This window comes from Ctenopharyngodon idella, chromosome 21 (assembly GCF_019924925.1).
Source record: "Ctenopharyngodon idella isolate HZGC_01 chromosome 21, HZGC01, whole genome shotgun sequence".
In the NCBI taxonomy this organism is placed as follows: domain Eukaryota; kingdom Metazoa; phylum Chordata; class Actinopteri; order Cypriniformes; family Xenocyprididae; genus Ctenopharyngodon; species Ctenopharyngodon idella.
In genome coordinates this window covers 27075120-27103079 of record NC_067240.1, presented here as the reverse complement: position 1 = coordinate 27103079, position 27960 = coordinate 27075120, and the positions used below count along the sequence as shown (strand labels likewise).

At 37.6% G+C, this 27960-nt stretch overlaps 1 protein-coding gene and 1 long non-coding RNA gene across 2 annotated transcripts in view; one reads left to right on the top strand and one right to left on the bottom strand.

Annotated features, from left to right (window-relative positions):
* Window positions 1-27960, bottom strand: part of LOC127504122 (uncharacterized) — a 1137365-nt gene that overhangs the window by 28527 nt on the left and 1080878 nt on the right. The gene's annotated exons all lie outside the window — the stretch shown is intronic.
* On the top strand, window positions 43-27915 carry kif4 (kinesin family member 4). Its single transcript, XM_051878505.1, has 31 exons — window positions 43-285; window positions 1437-1560; window positions 1666-1780; window positions 2872-3062; window positions 3178-3267; window positions 4110-4276; window positions 4686-4780; window positions 7406-7525; window positions 7773-7948; window positions 8086-8147; window positions 9702-9834; window positions 9929-9987; window positions 10074-10179; window positions 12304-12420; window positions 13763-13948; window positions 14029-14132; window positions 14243-14387; window positions 14498-14608; window positions 14762-14845; window positions 14955-15068; window positions 15585-15740; window positions 16004-16101; window positions 18537-18666; window positions 20576-20746; window positions 20983-21090; window positions 21653-21730; window positions 21860-21952; window positions 22065-22226; window positions 25320-25442; window positions 25535-25654; window positions 27433-27915. The coding sequence occupies exons 2-31, from the start codon at window positions 1438-1440 to the stop codon at window positions 27628-27630; spliced, it is 3735 nt and encodes a 1244-aa protein (XP_051734465.1). The 5' UTR covers window positions 43-285; window position 1437; the 3' UTR covers window positions 27631-27915.

Below are 27960 nucleotides of genomic sequence, written 5' to 3'. Positions count from 1 at the left end.
TGTCTATGGGCGGAGCTGAATTGATCGACCTCTACGTAATGACGACGGAGTTATTTGAAAGTGGCGGGCAGGGTCTTTCTTTAGAGAAGCTAACGTTGTTGCCGAATTTTAATGGCAGAAACTGTTAAGGACGTCTGTCTTTACAAAAGATAACGTTTCTGTGTCCTGTGAGGGCGATTAAGTTTACGATTTTTCTCGTCTCTTTTGAAACGGTTGTCAAGTTTGTGTAAACCGTTACTAAGCTTAACTCTTCGAGCCCGATAACAACAGACTACAGGGCGGAAGGTAATGACATGAGTTTTAAACATCCTGTGTTGTTGTATCATCTCCTTATTTAGTTTGCGTGTTGTTTAGTGCAAATGTATATTTATATGTAGAAAGTGTATATAAAGATGCATGATAATGACTTTAAGTGTAGTTCAGGACTTAGGCCTGTTGGATAAACCTTACTCTTACAAGTAAGTCATCTAATGTTTTTTAAAGACTGATCTTGAGTTTTAGCAGGAATTCTGCTTGTCTTTAAAAGGTTTTAAAAAGTCCCCCGTCTACAAATTAAGGTCTTAAACCAGAGCAGAAAGTCTTACTTTTGTAAAGTGATGGCATTAAATGTTAAATGCACTGCAAAAATGTATGTCTTATAAAGTGTTTTTGTCCTGTTTTCCAATACAAGTACCTATAAACACACTTGAATCAAGATGCATTTACTTGAGATGCAAAATGAAGATATGTAGTCTTATTTTCTGAGAAATTGAACAAAATTGAGTGAGTTTACACTTAAAACCAAAACAAATATCTCAGTTGGGCTTGGGGACTGGTTTTCCCTTTAAGTTGATTTGTTTTCAGAGCCAATTTGCAGATATTTGTTCTTGTTTTAGTCATAAACTTATTCATTTTGATTAGTTTCACAGAAAACAAGACTTGTTTGTTTCTCTATGTATCCAGATTTAAGAATCTTTAGACATTTGAGCTGGAAAACAAGATAAAAATACTGCACATTAAGAACAATTTTTTGCAGTGTGATCAGAAAGTACAGTAAAAGTTAGATCCATATTCTAGTAGTTCTAGTATTTTTTTTTTGTTTGTTTGTTTTTTTGTTAAATTGTTTTAAAAAAGATAATGGAGATGGGTAGGAGGTTGTATTTTGAAACTTAAAAGTGATGCTACTGACAAGCGTCAGCTGTTTTGTCTAAAGTTGTTCAAGATTGTCAATTTTTCACATAATATGCATTGTGAATTTGACAGCTTTGAGCTTGTTTAGTGCAGCAGACTTTCCCTGGTGTCTTTGTTTGATCAGACTAATTATACTTAGACAATATTAATATAATGGCAGTTCCTAACCAGTCTGGACTTGTCTTTCTCTCTACACACTGGCTTTATGCAAGATCATTATGCGAGTTGGGTTGTGATTTGTGATTGAGCCTCATTTGCTCTTCCAGCATGACCAAGGAGGATGAGAAGGCCATTCCTGTGAGGGTTGCACTAAGATGTCGGCCTCTGGTTCCCAAAGAGATCAATGAAGGGTGCCAGTGCTGTCTTAATTTTGTACCGGGTGAACCTCAGGTGTGTATCATGAGATCTTGCCTATTTTATGTACACTCTTGCATCAAAGAGTCATGTCAGTACTTAAAGACTCGTGCAATCTTTTTTTTTTTCTTCCCATTTCAGGTCATTGTTGGCAATGACAAGGCGTTCACATATGATTATGTGTTTGACCCCACAACAGAGCAGGAAGAAGTTTTTAACACCGCTGTCTCCCCTTTGTTGTCCGGGCTTTTTAAAGGTTTGTAAAGCAGTCCCACTAGGATTTTGCGGGTCTCTGATTTTTGACACCATGCTGGTGCGACCAAATTCAGTGGTGACTCCAGCACAGAAATAATTATAATCTATCTAAATAATCTCCTTTTTTCACAATACAGTCCAAACAGTGTATATTCAGTGATGTTGATTATATGCTGTACACTTTAATTTCCATGTTTTTACAATTTAAGTTATATCATTATCTATAGAGAGTTACAGGCAGGTGAGCTAAACTCTGCATGAAAGTTAACCTCAAGGGCCAGAGTTGAGAACCTAATCTACTGCTGAAATCAAACTGAGGACAAGCAAATATTGGCCCCAATATACATTATATTCATTATTAAATGTAATAGTTTAATACTATCATTAAACCTCTATAGACTTACAGTTGTTCCATGTGCTTAATGTTCACCCAAAAATGAAAATTCTGTCATTAATTTCTCACCCTCGTGTCGTTCCAAAACCGTAAGACCTTCATCGTTCATCGTCAACCGTCAAGACATTCATCTTCGGAACACAAATTAAAATATTTTTGATGAAATCCGAGAGGTATACGTCTCATCCATTGACAGTAATTTAACCACCACTTTCGAGGCCCAGAAACGAAGTAAAGACATTGTTAAAATAGTCCATGTGACTAGAGTGGTTCAACGTTAATGTTATGAAGCAACAAGAATACTCTGTGCACAAAAAAACAAAACAAAAATATCGACTTTATTCAACAATCTCTGTGTCATTCTCTTATGCTATTTACGTTCAGCACTTCCAGGTCCTACGTCAGAAAGCCGACTCATTATTGGCCAAAACTGATCACGTGATCAGCACGATGCATGTGTGTGATGCTGACGCAGGAGCCGTCTAATAATGAGTCAGCGTTCTGACACAGAAGAGAAGATATTGTTGAATAAAGTCATTATTTTTGTTTTGGTTTTCCCAGGTTACAATATTTTCTCATCACACTGTCAGCGAACGCATTGTAAGGTCCATGCTTGTGCCATCTGAGGCTAAGACCCAAGGCATGGTTCATATCGAAGAACTTCAGTGTAAATGAATGTTCATTGTTTACAATCACAGGTTATCATGCCACCGTTCTGGCCTATGGACAGACAGGGTCGGGGAAGACATTCTCTATGGGCGGCACATACACATCAGAACAAGAGAACGAGCCTACAGTTGGAGTCATCCCGCGAGTGATACAACGAATCTATCAGGAAAAGTCTAAATGTGCAGACTGTGAATTTCTGCTCGCTGTATCTTACCTTGAGGTATAACTTACATACCATGTTGTCCTCATTTATGGATTTAATTTATGAAGTCAGTACTCATTTTGTGTAATTCAAGGTTGTTGTTGTTTTTATTTATTTACTTATTAATTCTTAGATTTACAATGAAGAGATACTGGACCTGCTCTGCACGTCAAAGGACAAACCCGTCATCAGCATCAGAGAGGATCCTAAAGACGGCATCAAAGTGAGTTTTAAAACCTATAACCATGCGGAACCACAAAGTATTTTTGTAGTATGAACATGAACTTACAAAAAATACATAAATGCTACATAAATGCCCTAACTGAATTAAGGCTATAGGCCTATGAAACACATTTATTTCAATAGCTTGAGTTGCACAAGGACGGTTTGTTTCTGCGTCGACCAAAGCATACGCGCAGCGGAGCGCACCATTGGCGGGCTTGCTTGCTTGCATGCCGTGGTCAAAGTTCAAAATAGTTCAACTTTCGCTGCTGCGCTTTGTGACGATTACCCACGCGGCCAATAGAAACGGGGCATCAAATGACTAGACGTACAGAACTCCCGCTAAAAGTTTTGAAAACTTTGCTCTGGCCAGTGTAGCGCAAATCGCTTTGTATCTGAAGGGATACGCCAAACCCAGCAACCAGCGCAGCGCATTCTGCATCCTGTCTGCACACTGCCGTTCTCAGTGCTGTCAAAATAAAAGTCCCACTTCCAATATATCGGCCAAACAGAAAAACTGATCTGCCGATATTTAAAAAATCCTAAATATCGGCCAGTATATCAGCCTTGCTGAAATATGGGTCGACCACTAGTCATAACCCAAATTGGCTAGTGTGTTGCTTGATCCCCCACAGTGGATTTTCACCCACATTTGACGGGTTGGTGGGTGTTAATTTCAAACCCTGATTGTGGGAGAGTAAGAAGTGGACCACAAACCTGGGCTTAACGCCCAGCCTCGACTGCACTGTGCGTTGGAACGCTGCCCAATCGGCTCAAAATACGTCCTTAATTCTCATGTGCCCTGAATGACCATTGGTGTCTGTTTTTGTTTTCATGGTGTAGATTGTAGGACTGACAGAAAAGGATGTGTTCACCGCTGAAGAGATGGTGAGCTGTCTTGAGTTGGGGAACTCAGCACGAACAGTGGGCTCAACAGCCATGAACGCAGCCTCATCTCGCTCGCATGCCATCTTTACCATATCACTGGAGCAGCGACGCAAAGGAGACAAGTATGTGAACTTAGCACGCGCTGTTAAACTGAGCAACTTGTAGTTGTTTGGAGGCTGTCAAATTTGAGAGCTGGCTGTATAATGTGTTTAAGGTTTTATAGAATTGTGGAAAATGGGCTAAGCTGTGCCTAATTTGTCACAAGATTATATATTTAAAATGGACACACATACAGCCTGTGTTTGAAAGATGCACATGAGAAAAGTGACAAGCTTTTTATTTTTTATTTTTTTTTATTTTTGATGCAATAAGGTGCTAATGGAAGTAAAGGTAAAAGAAATTTTCAAAGAAAATTTCTTCTGGTCTAAAAATATATTATGGTGAATTGCTAATGTATAAAACTGTAAAATGTTTGGCTATGATTGGAGGAAAAAAAAAAAAAAAATGTAAATGAGTAATTTGTTTGTAAAGGAATGATGTCATGGTCTCCAAACTGCACTTGGTGGATCTCGCTGGATCTGAAAGACAAAAAAAAACTAAAGCAGAGGGAGATCGGCTCAAAGAGGGTGAGTGCAATCAAAGATCCATGTTTATTTATATTATTGCCAGTTTACTTCATTTTGAAGAAATAAAGTTCATAGTTCATGCCAGTACCCAACCACCTCATATATTTAATATTTTTAAACACAACTAGGGGTGAGCGATATACCGGTAGACACAATTAACCAGTAGAAATTTTTGGCTATCGTTTCTATCATGGTTATTGCTTGCGTTTGTATTTTTATTCTATTGTAGGTTTTTTTTTATTTTTTATTATTATTTCTATTTATTTATTTTTTATAATGTTTGAAGTTTTTTAGGTAGGTCTGTTTCATTTGTCTTTGTTCTCTTGTAGTTTTTGGCCTCTTGCTAGTATTATTAGTTTCTTTGTTCTTTGTTCTTTATTTTTTGACTGACTGTTTACTTGTCTTCAGTGAGCTTGATTTGAGATTTAGGTAATTTCAATGGTATCAAAACATTTTTTTATATTTCAGTTACTCTCCAAATTAATGTAGAAACAATTTAAAGACAGTATATTTTAAATATTTGTTTAATGACATCTTTTTTTTTTTTTTATGAAGTCCAGTATCACTGATACTAATTCTGCTAATGATGTCTCTGACATTGATTTTTTTTATTTTTTTTTTAAACATTAATTATTAAAGGGTTAGTTCACCCAAAAATGAAAATGTCATTTATTACTCACCCTCATGTCGTTCTACACCCGTAAGGCCTTCATTCATCTTCAGAACAAAAATTAAGATTAAATCCGATGGCTCAGTGAGGCCTACATAGCCAGCAATGACATTTCCTCTCTCAAGGTCCGTAAAGGTACTAAAAACATTTAAAACAGTTCATGTGAGTTCAGTAGTTCTACCTTAATATTATAAAGCGACGAGAATACTTTTTGTGCACCAAAAAAAACAAAATAATGACTTTTCAACAATATAGTGATGGGCCGATTTCAAAACACTGCTTCGGAGCTTTACGAATCGAATCAGTGACTCGGAGCGCTAAAGTCACGTGATTTCAGCAGTTTAGCCGTTTGATAGGAGATCCGAATCACTGATTCAATTCGTAAAGCTCCAAAGCAGTGTTAAGATATTTTTTATTAAATCTGATGGCTCAGCGAGGCATGCATAGACAGCAATGATACTTCCTCTCTCAAGATCCATAAAGGTACTAAAAACATATTTTCATGTGATGGGCGATTAATATAGTGTTGGGGATTAAATCGCCCATCACTATATTGTTGAAAATTCGTTATTTTGTTTTTTTTTGCCGCACAAAAATTGTTCTTGTTGCTTTAGAATATTAAGGTAGAACCACTGAACTCACATGAAAATGTTTTTAGTACCTTTATGGATCTTGAGAGAGGAAGTATCATTGCTGTCTATGCATGCCTCACTGAGCCATCGGATTTAATCAAAAATATCTTAATTTGTGTTCTGAAGATGAATGAAGGTCTTACGGGTATGGAACGACATGAGGGTGAGTAATTAATGACATTATTTTCATTTTTGGGTGAACTAACCCTTTAACATACAACATTGCAGTAAAAAGCTATTAATTTCAACATTTATTAGGCTTTTAATTTAAGTGAACTTAACAATCTTCACCTTAAACCCATTATAATGTCATATTTGCCCGTGTCCTGTCTAACAGGTAGGAAATATACAGAAATTGAATAAAGTTATCAAACCCTGTACAGTCTTCACTGCATAAATTATAAATGAAACACAGATGAATCCTTATTAAAGCTACAATTTTCTGTTATCTTTGTTCTTTGATGAACATTAATGACAGACATCACAGCAACTGGTTTATTAGGCTGCTGTCACTTTAAGAGCTGCCACTGCCGGACATGACGCGGATCTGAACCGCATCTCATTTCCTCACAACTTTTTGTTCATGTAAGACGTTGTTTAACTCCTTTAAGACTGCTCTTATGAGGATACTGGACAAAACGAGCATTTTGGCATAATTCTGTGTTATTGTTTGTTCAAGGGCAAAAGAGAACTCTATACTGGTGCGTGTCTTTCTGTGCACACGAGTCGTGTGTGTGTCTGTGACATTCACAGACAACGCGTATCGTTGATGTCAAGAATATAATTCACATTATTTTTCAGTAATACAACAGCCCGTCGTCAATTATTCCTTAGTTATTTGCTGATGCGTATAGCAGCACTTACCTTAGCTTTGGGATTAGCTGTTTCTGCATCTCTCCATCTCCCCATCTCCTCTAACATAAAATAAGTATGTTGCCACCCATAGTTATAACCACAGGAACTACTAGTGCTTGGAAGATATCAGAGCTTGAGTTGAAACCACTTTCTCGATTCTCCTTCACTGGACAGCAAGCCAAATGAACTCATGAAATGTTATAAAAATGCAATAGTGTCACACATCTAACTTCGTCCTTGCATGAATTATTGGTGTTATTTTTAATTTTATTTTTTGAAGTTGTCTGCCCCATTCATTTACATGATATTAAAGTGTAAAAGTGTGGCCAGGATATTCTCCAAAATTTCTACTTTTGTGTTTCATGAAAGAAAGTCATAGGTTTGGAATAACATGACGGTGAGCAAATGACCGAATTTTAGCTTTTGGGCTAACTATTTCTTAAACACATTCTTGATCTTGTCTCACAGGAATCAGCATTAACCGTGGACTGCTGTCTCTGGGGAATGTGATCAGCGCACTTGGTGATGAAAGCAAGAAGGGGACCTTTGTGCCATACAGGGACTCCAAACTGACACGCCTCTTACAGGGTAAAATTCATGTAGTCCATAAAGTCAGTTATTCATCAAATCACTTTTTTACTACACCATATTACAGTGAGTGAGTAAACTTAAAGGAATTTAAGACATACTGATCCAGTACTTCAACTTATCATTCTGAGAATAAAATTCTGACTAACTCCTCCTAAAGCTTTCTAGCTACAGCCTAGGAACCGGCCTTTTTTTTTTTTTTTTTTGGCTAGTTGGTCATGAAATGCTTCTCAAACCTTTTCCCCAGACTCTCTCGGAGGTAACAGCCACACCTTGATGATTGCGTGTGTCAGTCCAGCAGACTCCAACATTGAGGAGACCATCAACACGTTGCGTTATGCTGACCGTGCCCGTAAAATCAAGAACAAGCCTGTTCTCAATGTTGACCCACGCGCACTAGAAATGAAGCGACTCAAACAGCAGGTATTTTGTCTCGTGTGTATTTCAAAGGACAGCTGTTACATGCCAAGTTACTTAATTTTAAGTTGAATGCTGAGTGAATTATTTAGGTGATGAATCTATTTTTTTTTTTTTTTTTTTTTTTTTTTTTTTAAACACAGGTGCAAGATCTTCAGGTGATGCTCCTACATGCCCGTGGTGGTGTTGCTTCTGTGCTGACTGGGTATGGCATATTGTGGCATCTTTGATTGGCCATTGTGTTCAATCGCTCAACAGATATGTCTGTGATTATCTACAATGATCTATCAGCAGATCCCTAATAAATCTGCTGATAGACGCCTGCTTTCAAATGCTCCCTTGTATCTGTGTAAGAGCGTCATTGATATCTGTTTACAATGTTTTTGAAGCGTTGATCATTGTAGCCAATCACAGACATATCTGTTGAGCATGTGAACACAATGGCCAATAAGGGGTGTTTAAGAATCCACTCAACAGCACTCAAAATGCTAAGGGGAAATGCTGGTATCATCACATTTTTAAAATGTCAGTACCGACTTGGTACCAAAGTCAGTACTTTTGACAACCCTAATTAACACCTGTCAAATGCGGGTAAAAATCAACTGTTGCGGGTGACAATGTGAACTAGCCACCAGGCCCAGCGAACGACTCGTCCTGAATGTGCCTATAGATAGGTGAAACGCCTTCTCCGCAGAAGAAATCAACGCCTACTTCACCATTTCAACGTTAGCCCCACCCACTGGTGTATTCATGAGATGAGGAGAGAAGAGCGATACAGGACTAAAAATAACATTACCTTTCAAAGGATCCTAATGCTAGGAATTTGGTTATTTATTTTCAACAATGTGAATGTCTCAGTTGAGCTATATTTGTATTCGGTACATTTGATTCTTTGGTAAATCAATCGCATTTCAGCGCAGGCTGTGCAAACAGACTTTTTGATATGGACTCGACAGTAATGCAACAACATGTCAGTAACTGTTAATTCTAATGCCTGATCTGATATGTAATGATTCATGTACAGTCAGATGTTCTTTGTCTATGTGTCAGTAAATCAAAACAGGGACTAAACGGACAACTTCACGTTGTTTCTCTTAGTAGGATGAAAATAATCTTACTTAAATGGTGATTAAATTATATATAGACGGTGATCAAAGAACGCTCCCTTTACAATCGCTGGAGCTGTCAATCAAAAACTCGCACAATCGCACCAAAACTCCCGTTTTATTCAACAAATCTGTTACATCGCGTTTGCACTGTTAGTTATCATGAAAGCATTCGTTAGTGTGCAGAAATTGAGTTGCAGTGACGAGATCACTGCTTTCATGCGCTCAACAACATGTCTGTGATCGACTACAATGTTCATCACTGCAACCTTTCATGCCACGATCTAAATATAATGCCATAGATCTAAATGTAATGCTATAATCAACACTTTTCACGATTAGTTAACCTTGGGAGCTGTAATAGTAAAAATGTTCTAAAAGTTTGAGATAGTAATACTTAGCCATTTCATATGCAAAGATGTTAGCCAATCACAGTAGTGGGCGTTTACACTGAAGTCTCACAGCATACACGCCCCTTAAAATGGTGTGTTCAAAATAAGAGGGCTAAAATCAGGGTAGGAAAAATGCTTTTTATTTCTAAATTATGACAATTTAACGCAGTTCATGACCCCTTTAAATATAAACTCCTTGTGTGCTCTGTTCTTGAGTGTTGATTATTATAACTACATCTAAAGATGGGTTTGATTTTGTAGGTCTGAGCCAGCAGATAATGTGTCAAAGATCCTGGAGCAGAATCGCTGTCTGCAAGATGAGAACAGTAAGCTGAGTCGAGAGCTGAGTGAGGCTGTTGGACAGACTGCTCTCATGTTTGAAAGAATCATCATGGTGAAACTTGTTTTTGTAGTCTATAGCTGTCTAGTTCAGAGAATGAAAATTTCACATTTTGTGCATTAATTTAATTATTTGTTTTTTCTTTTAGACAGAGCAGACAAATGAGAAACTGCAAAGCAAGCTAGAGGAGTTGAGGCAGCACTCAGCGTAAGCATCAATGTCTTGCCAATGAGGTTCAGGAATTTCAGTAATTTGAATAAAATCTCAATGAAAAGATTTATCTCTAATTCCAGGTGTAAGCTGGATCTAAAGAAAGTGGTTGAGACTTTGGAAGACCAGGAACTGAAGGAGAATATGGAGGTGATCCAGAACCTTCAACAGCTCATCCTAGACCTGCAGGTAAAGACCTGAGATTGACCGTTGTGGTGGAAACTTTTAGTGGAGAATGTATTGTTTTCTTTAAAAGATTGAAAATGGGGTTTTCAGTTGAAATAAGCTCCCCAGAACTGGCTGCCTTGAATGGCTACAACAATGCATGACCTGGCAATGCGTTGACGACAAAGACTCTTAAAAGGGATGATTCACCCAAAAATGAAAATTATCCCAAGATTTACTGCTCCTCAAACCATCCTAGGTGTTTATGTCTCTCTTCTTTCAGACGAACACAGAGATATTTAAAAATATCCTGGCTCTACCAAGTTTTATAATGGATGTGAATGTGGGGCCTGTTTTGAAGCCCAAAAAGTAGTGCATCCATCAATCATAAATGTAATCCACACAGCTCAAGGGGGTTAATAAAGGCCTTCTGAAGTGAAGCGATAGGTTTTTGTAAGAAAAATATGCATATTTAAAGGGATAGTTCACCCAAAAATGAAAATTTGATGTTTATCTGCTTACCCCCAGGGCATCCAAGATGTAGGTGACTTTGTTTCTTCAGTAGAACACAAATGATGATTTTTAACTCCAACCGTTGCGGTCTGTCAGTCGTATAATGTATTTCAATGGTAACTCCATCTATAAGAGTCAAAAAAACATGCACAGACAAATCCAAATTAAACCCTGCGGCTCGTGACGACACATTGATGTCCTAAGACACGAAACGATCGGTTTGTGCGAGAAACCAAACAGTATTTATATAATTTTTTACCTCTAAAACACAATGTCCAACTGCCTTGAGCATCCGGTTGGTGAGGTCTGAAAACGCACTCTGATGATGGAAGTGATGTCTCGAGCTTATACTTCAATGAGTGCGAGACATCGCTTCCATTGTCAGAGCGCGTTCAGACCTCACCAACCGGATGCACAAGGCAGTTGGACATGGTGTTTTAGAGGTAAAAAATGATATAAATACTGTTATATTTATTATATTAGTATTGATTCATTCCTTTGTAAAAAATCAATTAATTTAGTTAATATAGTACCTCAGGGATGACGTGTTTTTGTAGGCCAACCTGGAAGTTAGCGATGCACGGGTACCCTCGATCAAAAGCCTATGCATTTTTCCCATAGACTTTTGGAAAATCGCAAAAAATAAGTTCTGTCTTTAACAAAGGGTTATGACACTTTTGTCTATCAAGAAAATCTTTACAAGTTAACACAACATTTATACATTTTGAAGCCTAAATAAAGTGGTCAGATATAAAAAGCTAACGGTAGGCTATAAACGGACTACAGCACACCATGGTCGCAGATCAACGTCACCACCACCAAGCTTCCTCAAACTTTATTTAAAAACATGCTGATTATGATACTTATCCACTTTTTCATGAGAAATGCTGTCCAAATGTCCTGTTTGTCATGATGACGTCTAAAGTCCCCGCCAAAGGAAGTAGTCCCTTTTAGCAATTTGTTAGCAACTGCTGTTTTTAAGACACAAAGGTTTAAAAAAAAAAAAAAAAATCACAAGTGGGTTATAACTGGTGTGTTTTATGTCACAGATCAAAACGTGAATATATTTAGAGGCTTTGTTAACCACAGACCTTATTTCAGGCGATTTAGCAAAAACCCATTGACTTCGGGGCGATGGAATCGGATGTCCTAAAATGCTAACTCGCTTCCGGGTTTTGCCTACAAAAACACATCATCCCTGAGGTACTCTATTCATCTATACATCAGCTCTGGAGAAAACAGTGATGTCATCATCCAGCTCAGTTCAGTTAGCATTCAATGGTGTCAATGCAGGCAGATCAAAAACATTGTTGAATATCAAGTGTGTGTAGCCGGTGTATGCAGGATAATTTCTACCTCATCGTGGGGTCCCGAAAAATCTTTGTTGGGAGCACTATCCGGCCCTTCCAACCAAAAGAGAATCGAGAAAGGAAAGGGTAGGGGTAAGGGGTAAAAAATGGGATTGGGCCTTAGCACCCCTGTGACACAAAGCAGACTAACTTAATGTTTAAAGAGACCATAAACAGACTCCAAAGATTTTACCTGTCGAACATTGAATGTGTTATGATTGTTGGAAGGATGTTTTCATTAGTAGTTTACAGTGATTTGAAATTGTGCAATGTCCTGGACCAACAGAGCGAGAGTGCGGGGATTGCTGCCACCATTGATGCCATGACTTCAGGCAGTGCTTCACCTCTGGGGGCACACACTGACTGTTCCACTCCTGGTGGCTCTGATACTGGCCCAACAGTGGTATGTATTTTTAAGTCAGTGTTTTTTAACTGTAGGACCCACCACTCTACACATTTTGGCTATGTTCAGACTGCAGGCAAATTGTTTTTTTTTTTGTTTTTTTTTCTCAAATCCGATCTTTTCGGGAAGACTGTCCTCACTATTAATTGCAAGCTATCAAAAAGATTTGTGTCCAGACATAACCAACCTATCTGCATTGGTTGCTTTGGTAATGACATGGGTGTATCCATGTATGTGATGAGGCTTTTAAAACGGAGGAGGAAAAAAAAAAGGGAAACGTGTCTCTTGCTGTCCAAATTGGCACCGTTGAGTTGCAGTGCAGAACTCCTGTCGCACAGGAAAATGCCAAGATCTTTAGATATACCATTTGAAAACTGTATGAATGCTTCCAACATTTCTATCACCAGTTTTGAGTTTTTCGCATTAAGATTGATTCAAAAGACAGTTTGAAATCCCATTTGAGTGTCTGGGGGGGCCAAACTGAGACTGTAAAAATCTGATCTAAAATCGCAATTTAAAACGCCTCCAAATGTGGTTTGAAACAGATTTATAAAATGCAGATTTCATGTGGTTTTTTGCTGTCCGGACTTTAAAAAAACCATCTGGATATGCAAAAAATTGTTTTTTGCTGGCAAACCTTTGTATGTCTTCCTTATTTAACACGACTGATTCAGATAATCAGCTCGTCAGGAAAGAGCTCCATGAGCTGAACTAGTGCTGTGTCTGAAACCGCTCTCTATCCACTATATAGTGCACTATGTTGGGTGTTGGCCATTTTGTTGTTGTGTCTGAATTCTGAGCGAACAACTTAAATCCCTAACTTCGTTAACTGGTTATACCCACAATACACTCTGGTTTCGAGCGTACAACCGTTGTACTCTCAGCAAAGCAATATTTCCCAAAATCCAATGTGGAGAGGACTGAGAGTGTGCGAGTTTGTTTCTTATTTCTGCTTTAACATTTATTTCATGTTCAAGTTTTTACCTTTTTTATTAATCATTACTTGATTAAAACATTAAAATGTAGAGAGATTATATGGATGAATTTTAAAATAAAATGAAGTGATAGAAAGAAAGAAGGTAGAATTGTTTCTTTTTTATTATTATTACAATATTTTGTTTAGGCGTTAACTCAATGTGTTTTACTGACAGCTGTGTTTACTAGTTTGTGACATTGTTTTTAACTCACAACACTGTAAGGAAGAGGAGATATTTTGGGATGATTTAAAATCTGAATTCACTCGCTTAATTTTGTTCAGTCCTTGCTAATATACTGAGTGCACAAACTTTTTTTTTTTTTTTTTAACTCTAGTTTGTTTTTTGCTCAAATGTTTCAATTTCAGGATGTCAGTGCTGATCCCCAAGCCAAAAACTCTCCTGAAGCCTACACAGCCCAGCATGCACTGCGGCAGGCTCAGATGTCAAAAGAGCTGATTGAGCTCAATAAAGTTTTGGCACTGAAAGAGGCTTTTGTCAAGAAGATGTGTCAGAATGATAGTCATTTGGAGCCTATGCAAACAGAATATCAGGTAAGCCTAGAAACCAAATCCTAAAAATGATATCGGTGAACACCATGAAAGTCGTGTTAATGTTTGTTTGGCCTCTCCAGGAGAACGTTCATAGCCTGCAGACTGCAGTCGGCTCTCTGCAGAAAGAGAAGGAAGAGCTCATCCATGCTCTGCAGTCTGCGAAGAAGGACACCAATCAGGCCAAGTAACTCAATATCTGTGGCGGCTTCTCTCCAAACCTAAACTGCCAGTTCTAATGCTGCAACACGCTGACACTTTGATAGTTTATTATTTTCATGTCTTGTTTCACTCTAGACTGAGTGAGCAACGCAGAAAAAGACTGCAGGAGCTGGAAGGACAAATCACAGAGTTAAAAAAGAAACTGCAAGATCAGTCTAAGCTGCTTAAACTCAAAGAGTCAAGTGTGCGCAACGTAACAAAACTCAACCAGGAGATTCAGGTTTGTGTTTACAAAAAGGTTTCTCTTTAGTCCATTTGCTGAAGGTCATTATGTCCTGTAATTGTAACGACTGAGTTGTAGTCACATGGTGTGCTGGTTGATCTGTGCAGGCTATGAAATCCCAGCGGGTGCAGTTAATGAGACAAATGAAGGAAGACTCTGAGAAATTTCGGCAGTGGAAACAAAAGAAAGATAAAGAAGTACTGCAGCTCAAAGAGAAAGTGAGCGTCGATCTTACATTTTTACTCTGGTGTTTCAATCACAGATGATGTAATTTGACCGTTTTGGTGTTTATGGCCATTCCAATTTTTCAAATGTATATATTAATAAGGTTTTGTAGGAAATTAGATGTTTGTTTAATGTACACATTTCAGGATCGTAAACGGCAATATGAGATGCTAAAGCTGGAGAGAGACTTCCAGAAACAGGCCAGTGTTCTCCGTCGCAAGACAGAGGAGGTGGGCTGTTTCTCCAAAAGCTGTACAACAATTCTGAACTAATTTTCACTTGCTGTTTTGTTGATGTCTAACACATCTCCCTGCAATTTTTTTTAATGTTCACCCACAGGCTGCTGCTGCTAACAAACGTCTAAAAGATGCACTTCAGAAGAGAAGTGAAGTTGCGGAGAAGCGCAAAGACGTTCAGAACCGCGGAGCAGAGGGTGTCGCCAGCAGAGTCAAGGTACTTAACTTGAAAAAACAGGGTTTGGTTTGACATCCAACACTATTTATGGATCTTGGCTAATTGATTCAAATACAGTTTTATTTTTAAATGGTCTACAAGCTAAGGATGCATGATGTATTGATGCCATATTGGTTACTGGTTGATATTACAGAATATTTTTTTAAATGTAATTTTTATTTTTATTTATTTATTTATTTTTTTTATTAACAACATTTACTAAGGATGCTCCGATCAGGATTTTTGCAGCTGATATGACTACCGATTTCTCGTCATCATGATCGGCCAATACCGATCCTGATCATTCACAGCTGATACTTATCGTATTTAAAGAGAAATGTCTGAAGAATAAATAATGTTGAAACTAGAAATATATCTTGTTTCCCTGAAGAGCTGCATAAATCATAACTCTGAAACGATAATACTAACTGTTGGGAATTTTATAGTGGTTTATCGTCAAACCAAATTTGCATCTTAGAGGGATTGTTGTAATATTTGTCATTTTGCTTGGTTAAGAACTGGTTGCTGAACGAGGTAGAAGTGCTTGTGAGCACAGAGGAGGCCCGCCGGCATCTACAGGACCTGCTGGAGGACAGGAAGATGCTGGCAGAGGAGATTGCTCAGCTTCGCCAGCAGATGGAGGCAGGAGAGAGACCTGTAGCCAAAGTCCGGGTGAGATTGGCACACACCATGTTCAGCATGGAATACTAACATACATACTACACTTGTGTCAGGGCTTTTTAACAATGCAAAGGCAGACCCATAAAACAAAGCCCATAATACTTTTGTTAATCTTCGGAACAAAAATGAAGTATGAGTTATGGGTCATATGAATTGAGTGGTTTAATCCAAGTCTTCTGAAAAGAAATGCTTTATGATGAACCTCCCTGCCAGTGGCAGTTTGATGCATTTGAATTGTAATTTCCCCCCCTCAGCGTCGTACACTGACCATTTCAGAGTTGGAAGGCCAAGGTGAGCTGGAAGCCTCCATCAGCAAACAAGTGGAGAGTCTGGAGACAGAGATGGGGCTCAGGTCAGACATACTAAAACTGAACCACTGTGAATGAATCACATTAATTTTGAACTGTATTTACATGGAGTGATGACAGTGAATGCAAATGGGGTTGTCGAGCCTTGAACAAAAAGAACCCTAAAAGTAATCCATACTTGAAGTTTTAGTCTGTTCCTCTCTTAAGCTAGTGCAGGGTTTTAACTCTAGCCCTCCAGATCCACTTTCCTGCAGAGTAAAGCAGCCCTAAAAAAGACAAGTGTCATTATTCAGCTGAAGTCAGTTCAATTGATTCATTTCTGTTCAATAACTCTGTAAAGTTCATCAATTATGAAATGAGTTCAATTCAGCTATTAAGAAATGCAGCTCTGCAGAAAGCAGTGATGTCATCATTCAGTTCTAATCCAATAGTGTCAGTGCAGTCAAATCAATAATATTGCTGAATATTAAGTACCCAACTCCGCAAGTTAAAGGTGAACTTGGCAAGGAACCCAAACTCCATCTGGTGACAGAAATGGAAAAAAACAGGCTCTTTTGTGGGGTCAGTTCTAAATGAACAAACATGCTGTGATTATGATTCCATAATGAAAGAACAACTCAGATTGTGGATTGATATCATTCAGAATATTTCATCTAGCTCCTTCAACAGGATACGCCAGAGAAACCAAATCCAGAGTGAACGGCAGAGCAGATCCAAACCGCAACAGAGGGAGAAATGAGTACAGTCTAAGGACAACGATTTAGGCAAGCTCATAAATGAACACCCGGGGACGTAGAGTGGCAATGGCAGGGGAGGGAGAGAGAGTGAACCTGGAGAGTAGCGGTAGGGACCTGGTGGTGGTAACTGGAATGCTTTGGGGTTGGTGAGCAGGGAAGATCCAAAAAGGAGCAGGAAGGGAGCAACAGGAAGAACGGGATTTCGCAGCCAAAGCAGGCTGGGGAGCAGAAAGAATAGGGGAAGGGGAAAAACTAAACAAAATTAAACTAACCAGACGGGAGCTCAAAAACAAGGCTAGAAAAACAGGAAAAAAGGAAAATAAAGAAATGACTAAATCTCAATAACTTCACATAAATGGCAGGAAAACAAGACAAGGCTAAAACTACAGCAAGAACAAGATCACGATTAAAAGGATAGTTCACCCAAAAATGAAAATTTTACTCACCCTCAAGTTGTTCCAAACCTGTATAAATTTCTTCTCCTGAACACAAAGGAAGATATTTGGATGAATGTTTGTAACCAAGCAGATCTCGCCTCCATTGACTACCATAGTAGGAAAAAAATACTATGGTAGTCAATGGGGAGGCGAGATCTGCAGTTTGGAACAACTTGAGGGGGAGTAAATGATGCCAGAATTTTCATTTTTGGGTGAACTATCCCTTTAAGGTTAAAGGGTTACTTCAACCAAAAATGAAATTTCTTACATTAATTACTCAGCCTCATGTCATCCCAAACCTGTAAGACCTTCGTTCATCTTCGGAACACAAATTAAGATTTTTAACGAAATCCCGACTGTTTCTGAACTGCACATTGGTAGCAACGTCATTGCACCTTTTGAGGTCCAGAAAAGTAGTAAAGACATAAAAATGTCAACGTGACTACAGTGGTTCAACCTTAATGCTATGAAGCGACGAGAGAACTTTTTGTGCGCAAAAATACTTCATTTAACAATCTGAACTGTTGTCAGACGCAGTTGACGTAGTGTACGCACTGCAGGCTTCCGTGTTTACGTCTGAACGCCGGCTCAGTATTGGTCAAAGCTGTACACGTGAGCAGCATGACGCGTGCGTGTGATGCTGACGCAGGAGCTGGCCAATAATGAGTCTGCATTCGGACATAGAACCTGGAAGCGCTGCAATGTAAATAGCATATGAAAATGACAGGGGAGAGATGATTTTGTTGAATAAAGTCGTTTTTTTTTTTTTTTTTTTTTTGGGCACACAAAAAGTATTTTGTCGCTCTGTCTCATCTGCGGCATAATAAAAGTTTCATTGCTCTCAAGCCGTGTCGCGCTCGTCTCTCATTAGCAATCGCTCCAGCAGCCTTGTTCAGCTCCAACGCTTTTAGTCACACCCTGCTTCATACTACAGTAATGTTAATAAATCTTTAATACATTAACTCATCCATGAATATGATTTCTGCCCGAGTCCTGTCGGATTCTTTTCCACTGGCTTTTTTCACTGACAACATCCCTCATCAAGCTACGCCTTTGTTTTGAATAAGCGACCTCTAGAGGTGAAAATTGCATTTTGTGCCTTTAAATGTTTCTTATTTGTTTGTTACATAAATTTTGTTGGTTTCAATATATTAAGTGGAAAAAGATATGACGTGATTTTTTTTTTTTTTTTTTTTTTTTTTTTTTTTTTTACATCTCAAAAAGCTGCAGTTTTAACAGGGGTGTGTAGAATTTTTATATCCACTGTGTGTATATGTATATATCTCTCTCTCTGAACTCTTTCAGGAGTGCTCAGATAGCTGACCTGCAGCAGAAGGTTCTGGATGCAGATAATGAGGGGCGAATGAAACAGCGCTGGGATTCCATCACAACCATTGTAGAGGCCAAGAGCGCCCTGAAGGTCCTCATGGCTGAGGTGAAGGCAAAAACATTATCAGATTTGAGCATTTTTTTTTTTTTTTTTTTTTTTTTTGTGGTCCAAGCACCAATGATGCTGGAACCCCGATTGTGTTTGTACTAAGGCTGTGAATCTTTAGGTAGACAGCGAATCGATTTAGATTCACAGGTTTTTGATTTGATTCAAAAATTATTTTTGCAGATTTGATTCGTGACGATTCACAATGAGATTTGATTAACAAATTGATTCTGCTTTTTTAAGCGCGTTCATAAGATTATTTAAATGATTCCCCTAATGTGTCTTAAGCCGGGCTCAGACTACAGGAGTCTTAAGGCTGATTTATACTTATGCGTCGGACCTACGCCGGAGCCTCTGTGCCGTAGGCTATGCGTCTGTTTTCATTTATACTTCTGCGTCGTTGTCCGCGTCAACGTGCATGCAGACCACTAGTAGGCAGTGTCCACGGTCATGTTGAGGATCAAGGCAAAACCCGAAGTAGAAGCGGCAAATAGGTAACGACTTTTGTTGCAGTATGACTGCGTGTGTCCCCTGAAACAGAGCATTTTTTCATTCATATGGAAGTTGAAAACGCTCGCTCTTCTCCGAGTGTTCCGCGCCAGTTTTTTTTACCTGAGGGAGGGGTTCTGGCAGACCAATCACAGCGCTTGCGTTCCGCGTAGAATTGACGCATTGTTACATTTTTGAAGAGGTGCACGTCAGGCTACGTCGTAGGCTACACGTGGTACACACAGCCTACACCGTAGCTACGGCGTGCACTCGACCAAGAAGTATAAATCAGCCTCAAGCCCTCTCAACAATCTGAGAAAAAATCTTGTCCAGGACATTGGTCTGTTACGAGGTTTGGCCCAGATTATCTAGTAATGTGAGGGAACTTCAGATCAAATCTTAAATCAATAAAATGTTATATTGCAATGTTGTTTCCTGCAGGATTTTGTGAAACTATGGGGGGATGGTTTTTAGGCCCTCTAGTGAGGTCTCGAGGCATATGCTCCCCCTTTAGAAAATGTTGTGTATTTAAAGGTATCGGTCAATTTTGTATATTTTATGTATCAAATATGATACAACAGGCTTTTGAGGAATGATTTTTGTTAGTCTCTCTCACATTGCATTTTGCCTCCCACAATAAAAATTGCAGAGTTTTCATCATAAAACTAAGCATTTAAAAATCATCTTAAGACATATTATTGGGAGATATAGAGTGAGAAATTATATCTATTAGGGCTGCAGCTGAAAATTATGGGCTGAAAATGGCATTGTTGGTTTTTGTCTGAAAATGTATGCTGCTCCACCCCTCAGTGTTCAGCGCTCAGGTTTCATTCTCCCTCTAGCTGTTATTACGCTTCACTCAGTATTCCACTCTATGCTCGTGCGCTCCACTCAGTTGCTCACGGCCCATGCGAACGCTCCACTCATGTACCACTTATGCTCATTGGTAAAGCCAAGTCCACTCAAATAACGCACTGACAGGCCAAGTGCATCCAGAAGGTTTGGTTTTGGCCCAGAATTTTCATTATGGTGCATCCCTAATATTTATATGCATTTTATGTAAGTAACTGAGATTTTTAAGCCCAAAAAAGCACATCCATCCATCATAAAAGTAATCCAAATAGCTCCAGGGGGTTAATAAAGGCCTTCTAAAGGGAAGTGATGGGTTTTTGTAAGAATTTATATAAAAAATATCAGCAATTACTTGGAAACACACATGTGTATGACATAAGGATGTCAACTGTTTAAAAAGTTTAATTTAACTAAAAATGGAAATTCATACATTGTGAAAATATTTGATTATTAAATCAATTTGAATAATTATGTTTAGAAGTCAGTATATTTGTTTGTTTGCTTCTTTTTTTTTTTTTCTTCAGTTTATAATAATCAATAGTTTGACTCTTCCATGCACCTGTTTCAGGTTGTAGTCTCCAAGACCACCAATGCGAAGCTGGAGAGTGAGTTGAAGCAGGAAAGAGCCAACCTGCTGGACATGCAGAAGATCTTGTGTGATGAACGCAAGCTCATGTCTGCCATGGACATGGAGCACCAGAGTCACCTGGTGGAAATGGAGCAGAGACACCAGGAGAAGGTCTGCTTTCATAGAAGCTCCTCATAGATGTTTAGCTGCTATTTTCATAGTTATACCGTGCTTTTGTCAATATTGCACACCCCTAATGTATAGTATTAATTTTTATTTCTTCAGGTCTTAAAAAGCCTTAAATTTGACTTTAAAAAATGTGCAGCAACCCTGCCTTCTAAATTCATATACAGTGTTGCTGATATATTGACCTATCACTCATTCCTTGTGTCTGATGTGTTGTCCAGGTGCTGTATCTCCTCGGTCAGCTCCAGAGTAAGCCTGTGGCACAGGAGAAGCAGGAGGAGGAGGTGTCCAAACGGGAGCAGGAACTGATGCAGCGTCTACAGTTTCAGGTGTGAATCTCTCCATACATCACATGTATTGTCTTGTAGCGATCAACCAATATTGATAATTTTTTTTTTTTTGACTAATATTTAAGCTTTTTCATAAACTTTATGAAACTTTACTTTTAACAATTTATTAGACAGAACTGTTAAACCAAGACAGTTAAATTGGAGAATGTGATCTCAGCGCTGTTAAAATGAGTCTTGCGCTGTCAAAATAAATGCTTCTGAAACATTGTCCAAACGAAAAAAAACATATTGGCCGACATATTGGCCTTGCTGAGATGCATTTGATCACTATTTCCTTGGTCATGTCCTTTTACCATAATATTCTTCTAGTTTGGATTTCTCAAGAGTCTGGTTCTCTCACTCTGCACCAAATCAATTACACGTCTGAATTTTGGTAAAAGTTTTATTGTGTAATATGTAAAAGACAACGAGGAGGTGTGCAGTCATTGACAGTCAGTAAAGCCTAATTACATTATAATTACATATTAGACATGGCATCCATTCAGCAAATAAAATAGTGAACGTTTAAAAATATTAATGTGTGGGCTGCTTTCTGTCACAGGAAGAGGAAATTGGAAAACTGAGAGAACTCAGTGATCAGAACCAAAAACTCAAAGATGAAAATGAACAATACAAGCAGGTATAAGCCTTTTCACTCTCAAATTTCATCATACTATAATTTAGCAAAGTGGGAACTGAATTTCACAATTGAGTTGTGCTTGTAAATTTCTGAACCCTGAAAACTTGTTTTGGGGGAGGATCTCCACAGAAATTACATCTGGCCCAGCTGACCAGTGCAAAGAAAGTCCTTTCTTCTGTGAATGAGTCACCTGATACATCTTTTGAATATGTTCCACCTAAGGTAAACCTGATTGCTTTGGGGTTTGCTGACTTTATTTTGTCTTTTTTGAGAGGGGGAAAAAAGGATTTAGAGGTGTGTTCTGAACACTGTCTTTTTTCCCCACTACATCAAGCCTAAAGCCAGAAGCTACTCCACTGCTCGGGCACGTCTGCAAGAGCCCATAGATCTTGATGAGCTCATCTCTCCATCAGAGTCTGAGAAAGAAGAGGACGAGTGGCGTCCAGAGAAAAACGACAAAACACGACGAGGCTCCAAAAAGTCGAAAATGAATGGGGTGAGTTTGTGATGGGGTAGTAAATCATGAGAGATACTGTCATAAATATACTCACTAGGATATGCCTTGGAGGTTGATAGCTGCTTCAAAACTGTATAGTATCTGCAAACATTATTTTTCTCTTTTTTTGAATCCACACACACTATCAGATCAAATCAGTAATTTGAAAACTGTGAGTGATTCAGAGGTCTCTCTATCTATCTTATTATAACACGCAAATGCCTTCAAAAGTTTACGTCTGCACTGCAAGCAGTGCTGGGTAGATTACTTTAAAAATTGTTATCGGTTACTGATTCCAAATTGCATAAAAATTATAGTTAGTAACAGAAAGAAAATATATTCCATTCTTTATCAACAACATGAAGTGCATTTAATATTACATTACGTCAGGGTTTCCCACACTGGGGTTTGTGGTGGAACTGCAGGGGTTTAATGTAATGCTATTAAATAATTAAATCATAAAAATTTTAAATTAAAATAAATCATTTAAAAATAAAAGACATCAAGATAAAACACATACCAAAAAGATGTTAAATATTTTACCAGCAAGTCCTGTGAGAATTAACCGACATAAGAGAACCATGAACTTTAATTTTATTATTTATTATTATAACTATTGTCTTAATTTTATTATTGACCTAACTTATTAACTTAAAATCTTAGGGGGTACTTCAAATAAATATATTAGATCAAAGAAAAAGTTGGGGAATCCCTGCATTGCAATGGGGGATACACCGAAATTGGTTTTGGAGGGCCAAAATCAGTGACTAAAACAGACGTTTAACTAGCGCATCATTTTGACTTTATTCAGCGTCTATTTCATGCGCACAATGTGGATAAGCTACAACAGACACAAGCTCTGGATTGACTATTAATTTCTCAATTTTAACACTATGGGACTAATTGTGAAATCATTGCTAGAAAAAATAAATGACTATATTTTACATTTATAACTGACTGTACCCTCTTAGGGTAAATTATTTTTGTCTGAAACTTTACACACATTCAAATGCATTTTCACTTTCTGAAAAGTAGTGAAAAGGTCTTAGTGTTTCAATAAACATTAAAAAGCTTTATTAATATTCCATTTTATCTTTTGCTTCTATATTTCATTTGGAACTCTGAAAACTTAGATCAGAGGAAATTGTTGCGCTCTCAGTTTAAAAAAATTCCTTTTCCTTCAGGTGCGTAGAACCAAAAAAGATACTTGAGCAAAACAGGAAAAAATGGCTGACCGCACACTGAATCCAAAAGGACTGATGAGGTCTAGAAAATACAAAATTTATTTTATAAATTGCATGGTGCAGTAAAGTGCAAGTGAGTTAAAAACTGCAAGTTTTTCTGCAACATTATTATTTTCATTACTTTGAATGTATATTTCATACAGTTTGTCCCATGTTTGTTACTTTTTAGACTCTCTTGCAGTGACACTTGTGATAATTGATTGATATTGGTGTTAAATGATGATTGTGACAATTGGATTCAGCTGATAGCTTTGAATTGCTTGTCTTTCTAGAAAGAGAGTGATTGTTTGTTGCATATTGAGCACTGAGGATAGCAATCTGCTGAAACGTCTGCTCATGCTCCTCTGTTTTTAACTCACTTGCTCTTTGCACTTTACTGCACCATGCAATTTATAAAATAAATTTTGTATTTTCTAGACCTCATCAGTCTTTTTGGATTCAGTGTGCGGTCAGCCGTTTTTTCTGTTGAACTCTGAACTTGACACTAGTTCAGAATCAGCTTCACTGCCTGGAAAGTACTGAAACGTTGTCTTAGTGTTTCAAAAAACATTTAAAAAATTTTAACATTGTTTCTTTCTTTCTTTGAATTCCAAATCAGTGATTGTAGCACAAGTGAAAATAAACAAGACTCCTCTTTTTCAGTGTAGCCCACACTTTCCACACATAACTCCATTTTGACTAGTCATTATTTTTAGAGCATCCCTGCTTGTCAGTCAGTGTAGTGAGTGGCATCTGACCATTGGTTGTAGTATGGATCACATCTTCCAGACTACTGCACACAAATGCCCGACTTTCACAAAAATCTATGACTTATATTCTTCATCTCCACCATCACCCTCACTGCTTCTATCCTTCTTGATCCTTAACTTCTTCCTTTCTTACTACGACCTCATTTTCTAATGCACTGCCATCACGATCAACACTTTCTGGAAAAGGTACAGGTTTTCCTCCCTAATAAATCTGCTGATAGACGCCTGCTTTCAAACGCTCCCATGTTTATCTGTGTAAGCGTTCTGCGAAGAGCGTCACAGATTTCTATTTACAACATGTTTTTGGAGCGTTGATCAATGTAGCCAATCACAGACATATCTGTTGAGCTTGTGAACACAATGGCCAATCAGAGGCGTTTAAGAATCCACTCAACAGCGCTCAATGCTGGTATCGTCACGTTTTTAAAATCTCAGTACCGACTTGGTACTGAAGTCGGTATTTTTGACAACCCTAGTTCCAAAGCTGTATGAATTTCTTTCTTCTACTGAACACAATAGATGATATTTTGAGGAATATGGGTAATCAAACAGTTGATGGGCCCAATTGACTTCCATAGTATTTTTTTTTTTTTTCTCCGTACTGTGGAAGTCAATGTGAGCTCGCGAGTATCAAATAGAGTTCATTTTCGCAGATTTTTGCACTTAAGTGGCCAAATACACAAAATTGATGCCTGTATCTTTATTCTGTTGTTTTATTTGTCCAAAATGAACTTCAGGCCCTGGTTTAATTGATAATATTGGTTAAACAAATTACAATACTTGTCATGTGACTGAATGCCCTAATGCAATTGTTCTCTGCGTGAAGTAACATCTGGCACAGTCGCAGATTGTACTTATTTTTAAAACAAATAGCATTAATAGTCATTGATTTTAGTTAAGATAGGATATAATAAATTTGAACATTGATTTTTATTGTTCTTTTACATGTACACAGACTTTCGTGGAGCATTAGGTCATGAATATTGCCTCAAGTCATGGAAATTTATTAGTAAAAATGTGTATGGACCCTGTAATTAAACATCTATTTTGTGGCCTTGCTTTTTTAACGAGCCATTTGTGTATAATTCTGTCTCCTCTAGTGTGCATGTCGGGGCCGCTGTGTTAACAAACTTTGTCGCTGCCGCAAGGGAAAGATGACCTGTGGAGAAAACTGTCTCTGTGACCATGAGAAATGTCGCAATATGGAGAACCGCAGCAGCGTGGTTAGTACAATGTTCTGTTAAAAAGCCGGGGGTGTCTGTTTACTCTGTGAATGGCCATTTCCTGATCTTATTTCTTCTGATATTGTCCTCAGGATCTCACCGAAATAAGTGACGTTTCTAAGGAGACTGCTGCAATTCCTGAGGACCCCACAGCAGTCAGCCCTCGAGATGCTACATTTTTCAGACCTCCTAGTGTGCCACCTACTAAAAAGGTAAGACCAAGAGAGACTTTTTTTTTTTTTTTTTTTTTTGTCTTTGACCATTTCTCTTTCTAAAGGAATAGTTTACACCCTATAGAAATAAGAAAATATGGCAGAATATGAAAAAGGAGACCTTTGATGTTTGAGTAAAGGAGTATTCATACATACAGGGGTTTTAATACACATCTTCCATAGTGAACATGTTTTTAATGTCACTGTGGTTCAACTGTCAAAAAATATAAAGTTCTTAAAGAAAAGCTTATGTAGTTTGGCATTTACATTTCTTAGGAAAAGTAGTTTTGTTAAAATATACATATTTAGGGGTTAAAACAGTCATGTGATGCTACAAATGTGCAGAAAAAAAAACAAAAAAACAGGAGATATCATAGGATCATACAGACCTTTTTGATAGTCATGATCATTAAGTCTTGTAAAATAACAGATGTACCATAATAAAATATTTCAAAATGGATGGATGAATAGATACAGATAGATATGAGAATAAATCAGGTAAATATGCTGGTTTGTTTTAAATATAAATATTAAATGGGTAATATTTATTAATCACAAATTAAATATTTATTTAATCATGATTTAAAAACATTGCCGTTTTTAATATTTTTATATTGTAATAATTTCACAGTTACTCTCCAAATTAATGTAGAAACAACTTAAAGACAGGGTATTTTCAGTATATATCTGTTTAATGGGATTTTTTTATGAAGTCCAGTATCACTGATAATTATACTGGTACTGATGTCTCTATGAAATTTGTGTGTTTTTTTTTTTTTGTTTTTTTTTTTTATAAACATTATAGATATTCAACATGACAGTATAACTGAAAGCTATCAATTTCAACATTTATTAGGCTTTTAATTTAAGTGAACTTAAAACAATCTTCACATAAACACAATATAATATCATATTTACCTGTGGCCTGTCTTGAATAAAGTTATCAAACACACTACAGTCTTCACTTCATAAATTATAAATGAAATATAGATGAATCCTTATTAAAGCTACAGTTTTCTCTGTTATCTTTGTTCTTTGATGAACATTAATGACAGACATCACAGCAACTGGTTTATTAGGCTGCTGTCACTTTAAGAGCTGCCACTGCTGAACGTGACGTGCATTTGACGAGCAACGGATGCTGCGTTAAGCTGAAAAAAATGAGTACAAAAAAAACATGCGTTAACACACTAATTTTGACAGCACTAGTAAGCATACTTGGCAATAAAGCTTTTTCTGATTCTGTAAAATGAAGCCAAAATATCCCAGTAACGGTTGTTGCCGATTACATTGTTCGGAGCCCGATCGCAGGCACAGCTGTCAATCATCAAAAATGAACTAAAACCAAAAGTATTGGACAAATGAACACACGTCTGCATGACAAGAACTACCTAAAATGACAAAAACGATCTTTGGAAAAAAAACATTTTAAGTGTAATTTGGATTTTTTTTGTTTGGCTCATGTCCCATTTGATTAGATGGAGAGGGCGGGGTTTATGACCTATATTGCAGTCAGCCACCAGGGGGCAATCAAAATGCTTTGGCTTCACTTTTCAAGACTTGTGCGGCACACTTGGTTACACCGCACAACAATGAATCGTTAAATTTAAATTTAAATTGTTTAAACATTTTTTCCTCTTCTTTGTCTTGGCCATTCTTATTTGTCGTTGACCCTAAAAATATTTAGGAGTAAATGATGACTGCATTTTAATTTCTGTGTTGGCTATTCCTTTAAAGTCACTCCTGCTTAATCACATTTGTTGCTGTATCATAAACAGGAAATTGGAGACATGGGCCGCCTGCCTGCAGATCTGAAACTTGAAAAAAAGCCAGTCTCTGCTGAAAACGAGAGCGACAGCGACGACTCTGAAGTGATGAACAGCACTTCCAGCTTCCTCCGGAGGAACAAGAGAGGTCTAAATAACTTCAAAAACAGCTTCTTCTCTGGCTGCACACCCATCCGTGAAGAACATTAGTAGTACAACTGTAGAATGTAATCGTTACGTCTAATTATCTTGTCTTTTTGTCTGTCTTTTTCATGTGGTTTAAATGTATACATTTGTTTAAATTGGTAGTTTATCATTAATGGTAATTCATTCACATTAATGGTTATTGCACTAACAATATGAACTGCACACGTCATGCGTAATTTTATAGACTTTTTAAAGCAGTTTGTCTGTATGACATTTGAAAGTCATGGTTGTAGATTTTTTTTTTTATTTCTATTAAATCTAGTGACTTCAATAAATAATTAATTTTAATTTTTGTTGTTTATTTCTTAACATATTGCTATGTTAAATTTATCT